This window comes from Cebus imitator, unplaced genomic scaffold (genome assembly GCF_001604975.1).
Source record: "Cebus imitator isolate Cc_AM_T3 unplaced genomic scaffold, Cebus_imitator-1.0 Scaffold39, whole genome shotgun sequence".
In the NCBI taxonomy this organism is placed as follows: Eukaryota; Metazoa; Chordata; class Mammalia; order Primates; family Cebidae; genus Cebus; species Cebus imitator.
In genome coordinates, this window is record NW_016107354.1 from 8200423 (window position 1) to 8209092 (window position 8670).

Genomic DNA, 8670 nt, shown 5'->3' on the forward strand with positions numbered 1-8670 from the left:
TTTTAGGTCAATTTACCGAAATATCTTTTACTTTGGTAATGATTATTGGTATGTTTTATTTTCTTAAATTCTCTTAAGGGAACCTACAAACGCTTTGTTTCACCAAATAGCTTTGGATGAGAGGTTAATGCCTAGAAAACAAAATGTGTGTTAATATTACAGTATATTTTCCTATCCTTCTCAACAAAAATGTCCCTTGTCCCCATATATTTTCAGCTATAGGGGCCATTGAAGATCAGTCTCCAGTAAATGCAGGGATCTAACTGGTCTGGAGGCCCATCCATATCCCCTACCCACTGGGGAACCTATTTTAACCAATAGTGGTTTCCAAGTGTTATGGAGCAGCCCATCCATCCCCATAGGGATGTCACAGTGTTGGTATTTTATCTACCTAGTCACTAATAATTGTACCACAGGGAATGATAGTTTTTTTTTTTTTTTTAGACAAGGTCTGGCTCTGTTGCCCAGGCTGGAGTGCAGTGGCATAATCTTGGCTTTCTGCAACCTCTGCCTCCCAGGCTCAAGCCATCTTCACACCACAACCTCCTGAGTAGCTGGGAATACAGATGCATGACACCATACCTGGCTACTTTTTGTATTTTTGATAGTAATGGGGTTTCACCATGTTGCCCAGGCTGGTCTTGAACTCCTGAGCTAAAGCAATCTGCCCACCTTGGCCCCCCGAAGTGTTGGGATTACAGGTGTGAGCCACTGCGCTCGGGCAGTTCCTTTTTAATTTGAGACACCTGCTTTCCGGGAACAAGGATTAAGATCACATTTCCCATTGAAGTCCTGTGTGATTTGAATACTAAATATTCCAACGTGTTTCAGGTCAGTACTTATCACTATTGGTCCTCTCAATTCTGCAGTATCTAAAATTAAATTATTTGCTTCTTAATAACTTAGCCGAGGATGTATAATTATAAATAGTCCTCAGGGTCCTGCTAATATTTATTTAAAAACTACTCAGCTCTTTTTACACAACAGCCTCTGATTGGCTGGTGTCTAACCACCAGTTGCAGGGGAATAACATCACGATTTAATAGGACATCATTCCCAAGAGGGCATTTGGTTTACAATGTGTATCAGTTTTTGTCTTAAAGTACCAGCCTTAAAACTATTTCTTCTGTTTGCTCCCTTTACCCTTTCTTTTACAGCAGCAGTTTTATTTTCATCAGGATGGTTGATAACAACTAAAGGATTATGTTTTTAGCCATTCTCAACTTTCTTTTCTTTTTCAATTCATTTTGTTAATACCTGAGAGGATAAATCTGTCATCCAGATTCAACTGGTGAGATTTGTCCCCAGTTATCTACTATAGAGCTTTCTTTACTTCAACTCATAGACAGTATGCTGTCAGTCAGGCGCTAGGCTCCCTCCCTCCCTTTCCTTTTACTTACCCTCAGAGTCTTGGCCTTATAGAATTGAGGGCTCAAAAGTACTTTTGTCATTAAAAGTACTGCATGGCCTCTGATAGTGGCCCTGCTTTTGGACTGATAGTCAAATCATAGGACACTACTGTAGGAACAGTCCAGGCCCAACCTCCCTGTGCTCAGGTGGTCTGTATATAAATACGTATCAGCCTTATCTCTGGCAACCAAGTGTGTCATGTGCATTCCTGGACCTTTAAAACTGGGTAGTTGTAAGACCTCCTGATATGAACGATATGCTGCAGTCTATGCTTCTGTCCTATATCCTTTCTTAAATAAACTTAGTGCTAAATTGAAGCTCCTTGGTCCAATGATTTTGACTGTCAATCTAAACCTGAGACCACTATTTGTAGCAATGTGAATATATAATAAATATTAATTGTAGAAAATAAGAAAATTCAAAAAGGCATAAAGAAGGCTCATCTGTAAACCTGTCATGTAAAAATAATCACTATTCATAAATTGGTGGGTTGTTGCTGCTCTAAAGTTTATATAAAAATTTGCTTTTTACAAGCCAGAGATAAGAAAGTGCATAATGTTTAGTTTTGTGCTATTTTCCATTGAAAATGTATCATGAATATTTTCCATATTCATTTATTATTTAGTGACATATTCTTAGAAAAATATATACACACAGCTTACACTATATAAATTTACATTGGCACATTAGTAACAATTTTAAATGGTCAGAGAAATTTATATGGTAACTTTCAAGGTGATTAGTTTCTATGTTTGCATATTTAAGCAACAATACAAAAAAAATATTAAAAACTTAGGCCGGGCGCGGTGGCTTACATCTGTAATCCCATTACTTTGGGAGGCTGAGGCGGGTGGGTCACCTGAGGTTGGGAGTTCAAGAACAGCCTGACTAACATGGAGAAACCCCATCTCTACTAAGAAAAAAAAAATTACACAATTGGCCAAATGCGGTGGCGCATGCCTATAATCCCAGCTACTCAGGAGGCTAAGGCAGGAGAATCACTTGAATCCAGGAGATGGAGGTTGCATTGAGCTGAGATTGTGCTATTGTACTCCAGCTTGGGCAATAAGAGTGAAACTCTGTCTCAAAAATAATAATAAAAAAATAAAAACTAGTTTCATCTTGAGTGGCACATATGTCCTAGTATTCTGTCTTTATGATAAAAAGAAGGGTGAATTAATTTTTATTTAAAGTAAGTAGGCTGGGCATGGTGCCTCATGCCTGTAATACCAGCACTTGGGGAAGCCGAGGCAAGCAGATAGCTTGAGCTCAGGAGTTTGAGACCAGCCTGGGCAACATGGCAAAACCCCATATCTACAAAACACAAAAATTAGCCATGCATGGTGGCTCACACCTGTACTCCCAAGTAGCTACTTGGGAAGCTAAGGAGGGAGGATCACATGAGCCCAGGAGGCGGAGGTTGCAGTGAGCCATAGTCACACACCACTGCCCTCTAGCCTGGGCAAGGAAGCAGGACCCCTGTCTCCAAAAAAAAATTCATCAGTAAAAAAATTAAGTAAATAAAATACATAGTGAAGTTTTATGAGACCAGTATAGTAAGTTTTGTTGCCTATTTATAAATTCTATAAGAAATCTTTGAGAATATTTTAATATAATTGCATCACATGTAGATTACTTCAAAATGGATGCTTGAAGACTATTATGTTTTCTCTGGGTTGACATTATGAATTTGATTTTCTTACTTTCTACAATTGTAGTGCCTATGAGATTATCAAGCTGAAGGGATATACCTCTTGGGCTATTGGACTGTCCGTGATGGATCTGGTAGGATCCATTTTGAAGAATCTTAGGCGAGTGCATCCAGTTTCCACCATGGTTAAGGTAGGCTTAAATTAAATCTTCATTTGTCATTCTTTCCTTTGATATTTATTGAGTCACTACTGTGTGACAGACAGTGTACAAGATGTTGAAGATATAATCGTGAATAAAAAATACAGAGACCTTGACTTCAGGTCAGGTCAAAAAAATACAGATACCTTGACCTAAGGAAGGGAATCCTGAAAGAGAACCAGGTTTGAAGATCACATTTACAGTTTTGGACACAGTTTTGGGCACTGGCATATAAACAGTGTGAAGACAACTCAAACTAGCTTATGCAAAAAGAAAATATATTGGCTCATGTAACTGAAATGCCAGTGAGGCCAGAATCAGGTATTCAGACTATGTTATGAGAGCTATCTTTTCTCTCTATTCTCTTGGCTCATCTTTTTCCTCTACTGGCTTCCAACTCATGCAGACTTTTTCCGTGGGGCAACAAAGATGGCCCCCAGTAGCTGCAGGCTTAGATCCTATACTACCTCTGGCTGAGAACCACTGGAGTGGACTGAGGAAATTAAGACAAGTGTCAATAGCTATTTTTAGGAATTTGGCTGTGAAGGTAAGGAAAATCAGGGCAAGAAGTTTGTTTGTTTTTTACACAGATAAGATGCTTATGGTAAAGATCAGGTACCAAGGGAGAGGATCAAGACAGAAGTGGTAAGCAGAGGGGGATGGAGTTGAGAGCATAGATGTAGGCATTACCCCTAAAAGGAGGAGGGGCAGGAGTTAACAGAGAATGTGTACTGATGCATATAGATTTATAAATCTAACATTGGAAGCACCTGATATTTTAGTGAAAGGAGATAAAATCATCTAATGAGAGTCAAGGGAAGTATAGGGAATTCAAAGATTTGAGAAAATTTGAAATAGTCTTTATGGATAATGGGAAAGAGAATTCGATTTTAAAAAACAAAGCAGAATTACTGTCATGCTTATTTGGGGTTGGTAAGCATTAATTAGTAATGTTAAATTTGTAATATAAGTTAAAGATAAACTTTCTTGTATGGTTTTTTTCCAGTGACTTTGAGTGCAGGTAAAGAGAAAGCACACAGCTGAATTCATTCAGGTTTGGGTTTTACTGGCAGAATGTGAAAGGAAAAGAGAGAGGCAGACAGAGAGATTGGGGGAGGGAGGAAGAAGAAAGAGAGAGATTGAGAAGGAAAGAGGTGCAAGAGGTGCATTTTGGCTTATACAGTTGTAAATGGGTTTAATATTCTGCTAAAAGTCACAGACAAATTCAAGACTTTTGTCCTTGAATATATCTACTACACATGAATAAATTATAAAAATAAATAATTAAGAAATATTTTTATAAAAACTAAACATTAAAATGGGCAAAGGAGCTTAGGGTATGGCCAAAGGATTATAGAATGATGGATCATGGAACCTAAGTTGGATATGGAGGAACCCCATAACAAGGTCCAGAGCAGGATAATGGGAGTGGGAACAGAAGGTTCCACAAGCTAAAAAGGTCTAGAAACTGGAAAGAAAAGGAATTTTGGTTGGATTATTCATATGTATATTGAAGTCAACAAGGATAATGGCAGTAATTGGGATAGATAGGGAAGACTGTGAGCCATATGTCAGTCTTGTGAATGAGATGGAATAAGTAGGAGGTTAGTAAATGGTCATTAGAAAGGGAAGAAGAGCTGAATTGGATCCTCAAAAAAAATAGGGAGAATATATTTTGTTTTTATAAGAGCAGGGGATGATTTGGAAGAGGGGCCAAGCGCAGGTGGCTCACACCTGTAATCCCAGCACTTTGGAAGGCTGAGGTGGGTGGATCACTTGATGTCAGGAGTTCGAGACCAGCTAGTCAACCTGGTGAAACGCTGCCTCTACTAAAAAGACAAAAATTAGCCAGGTATGGTGGTACACACCTGTAATCCCAGCTACTTGGGCAGCTGAGGCAGGAGAATTGCTTGAACCCAGGAGACGCAAGCTGCAGTGAGCCAAGATCGTACCACTGCAGTCTAGCCTGGGCAACAGAATGAGACTCTGTCTCAAAACAAAAACAAAAACAAAAACAAAAACATTTTGAAGAGGCAATAAACAGTACACAATAAATAGCACACACCCCTTCTTTTCAGAGGATGCAGAACCTATGGGAGAATAAGCAACTACCCCTCTAGGACTCTGGAGAAAGAGGGAAGTGTCAAACAATGAAGAGACTGAGTAATATGGGAATTTAATAGCCTTTACAGAACAAGTCAATGGATGAGTTTTTTATTTTCTTTCTTTTTTTTTTTTTTTGAGATGGAGTTTCACTCATGTTACCCAGGCTGGAGTGCAATGGCGCGATCTCGGCTCACCGCAAACTCCGCCTCCTGGGTTCAGGCAATTCTCCTGCCTCAGCCTCCTGAGTAGCTGGGATTACAGGCACATGCCACCATGCCCAGCTAATTTTTTTGTAGTTTTAGTAGAGACGGGGTTTCACCATGTTGACCAGGATGGTCTCGATCTCTTGACCTCGTGATCCACCCGCCTCGGCCTCCCAAAGTGCTGGGATTACAGGCGTGAGCCACCGCGCCCGGCAAGTTTTTTATTTTCATGTAATTTTAATTTTTTTTTTTGGGGGGGGCATGGAGTCTCACTTTTTTGCCCAGGTTGGAATGCAGTGGTATGATCTTGGCTCACTGCAACCTCTGCCTCCTGGGGTCAAGCAATTCTCCTGCCTTAGCCTCCCAAGTAGCTGGGATTACAAGTGTGCACCACCACGCCTGGCTAATTTTTGTATTTTTAGTAGAGATGGGGTTTTGTCCTGCTGCCAGACTGGTCTTGAACTCCTGACCTGAAGCTATCCACCCACCTCGGCTTCCCAAAGTGCTGGCAATACAGTTGTGACCCACTGTGCCCAGATGAGTTGTATTTTATAAAGAACATATAAACATTTGACATTACAAGCAGAATAATTTGTATATTCTTTATTCTTTCTTTCTCAGTTACTTCACTTTTACTATGTCACATTTTCACCAAATCAAGGTGTGCAGAGTTTCATATTAATGTATAACTGAATTTTTTTTGTCAAATAAATAGGGAATTATCTTTAAACCATCTCTGTATTTCACAGCCAGTCCAAGAGCACATAAGAGCAAATTCAGATATATCCTGGGGAACTTATAACCAACCAGGCATAAAGCTTAAAGGGAAAAGGCCAGGCTGAGGGGGCTAGCAGCAGGTCACCATTAGCATGCAGGGCTAGGCTTGGTCCCAGGATTCAGGCAGGAGCCCTTGTTCCCAGACCACCCAGCAGTCCTCAGATGGCATGATGGATGGACCTGAATTCTTGAATTCCAGTCTGAGATGCCTCTTCTAGAGGAAAGAGAGATGACAGGAGGCAAAGGGAAACCAATTCTGGAAATACCAGTAGAGAAGCAGAGGGACTTCTTCCCCTGTCACCATGGCCTTGCCTCTGATTACACCCATGGAAGCTCACGTTAAAGCTCCAGATGTCACACAGAGGTGGCAACAGAATGATCAAGGATCGGAGAGGGAGTTTGAGACCAACCTGGGCAATATAACAAGACTCCATCTCTATAAAAAATGAAAAGAAAACTAGCCAGGCATGGTGGTGTGTGCTGCTTGGGAGGCTGAGATGGGAGGATTGCTTGAGCCCAGGAGGTTCAGGCTACATTGAGCTATAACTGCACCACTGCACTCCAGCCTGGTGACACAGCAAGACGCTGTCTCTTAAAAATAAAAAAGAGGATAGGGAAGGGAATTTGAGTATGACTGTGGCTGGAGCCTGGCTGAATAGAATGTGGGCTGACAGTCTGAAAAGACAGTGGCCTTCCACAGCTAGGCAGTTGCCAAAGTGGAAGGAACGTAAGTAGTTCCAGGCAGGGCACCCTCAGGGATGATGCTTGGCTGATGTGATGGAGCTTATGAGGTTGAGTGTAAAGTGGCTACCAAAATGAGGGAGCTGGACTATGGTAGAGAAGGTTAACCAGAGAATCCCTCTGTGGGGAGAGGTTACTAGAGCAAAACAGGAACAAAGGGCACACCTTGTGTTCCTGAGGAAGAGCCCCAGAGATGGTGAGAGGGAAGCATGGCTGAATAGCGCCTGTGGGCTCTGGAGCTTGGAAAGTTGTGAGACACTGCTCCAGAGTCAAGGGGCCTCCGCTCTTCCTTCAACACTATTCCTGGTAACTGTTGATAATAAGACCTGGAGAAGAACAAGGCCCTCCCATCTCCCACAACCCAGACTCAGCCCCAAGGAGAGGATTAAAGAGTGATGAGTGGTAGGAGGCAGGGAAGTGTGAGGGGTCTACTGGGTCTCCTTTTATTTTATTTATTTATTTGAAATGTAGTCTCGCTCTGTCACCAGGCTGGCATGATCTCTGCTCACTGTAGCCCTCACCTCCTGGGTTCAAGTGATTCTCCTTCCTCAGCCTCCTGAGTAGCTGGGATTACAGGCATGTGCCACCACACCTGGCTAATTTTTGTATTTTTAGTAGAGATGGGGTTTCACCATGTTGGTCAGGCTGGTCTCGAACTCCTGACCTTGTGATCTGCCTGCCTTGGTCTCCCAAAGTGCTGGGATTACAGGTGTGAGCCACCATGCCCAACTTTGAGTCTTCTTTTAAATTTTTTAATTTTTAATTTTTTGGGATACACTGAGTGCTTCTATCTTCTAAGACCAGGGAGAGGGTAGTATGGAGGTGGTGGAGGCTGATACACGCACATGTAGATGTTGTGTGAGTTGCCCAGGGTGTAGTAGGCTCTGGCAACTGCTGCTTGGCTTTGGTTGCAGGAGTGGAGGGAATTGTGGGGCTTCTGACAGGAGGTTCCAGGGCCCCAGGATAGGGCAGTGCCATGGGGTTGCACCTATCTCATGGCCTTATCCCTGATGGGAGGTCCTGGATAGAACTCAGGTGGAGGTGGTGGATAGGCATACAGAAGGGCAGGAGTACATTCCATTGCAGCTGGTGATGGGAGGCATAGGCCCCACCAGGCATGTAAAGAGTATCTATAGGCTCCACTGGGGGCTTACCTCTGGAGGCTTAAAATGCCACCTGTAGGCCAGGCGTGGTGGCTCATGCCTGGAATCCCAGCACTTTTCGGGAGGCTGAGGCAAGTGGCTCACCCGAGGTCAGGAGTTCAAGACCAGCTTGGCCAACATGCTGAAACCCCATCTCTACTAAAAATACAAAATTTAGCTGGGTATGGTGGCACATGCCTGTAATCCCAGCTACTTGGGAGGCTGAGGCAGAAGAGTCGATTGAACCTGGGAGGTGAAGGTTGTGGTAAGCCGAGATTGTGCCATTGCACTCCAGCCTGGGCAAAAAGAGCAAAACTTTATCTCAAAGGCCGGGCGCGGTGGCTCAAGCCTGTAATCCCAGCACTTTGGGAGGCCGAGGCGGGTGGATCACAAGGTCAAGAGATCGAGACCATCCTGGTCAACATGGTGAAACCCCATCT

General features: G+C 42.7%; 1 protein-coding gene across 1 annotated transcript in view; it reads left to right on the forward strand.

Moving 5' to 3' along the window:
* Window positions 1–8670, forward strand: part of LDHC (lactate dehydrogenase C) — a 46835-nt gene that overhangs the window by 36906 nt on the left and 1259 nt on the right. The window contains exon 6 of the mRNA XM_017525864.2: window positions 3129–3252. Coding sequence (XP_017381353.2) covers window positions 3129–3252 — 124 coding nt within the window. The remainder of the gene's footprint in view (window positions 1–3128; window positions 3253–8670) is intronic.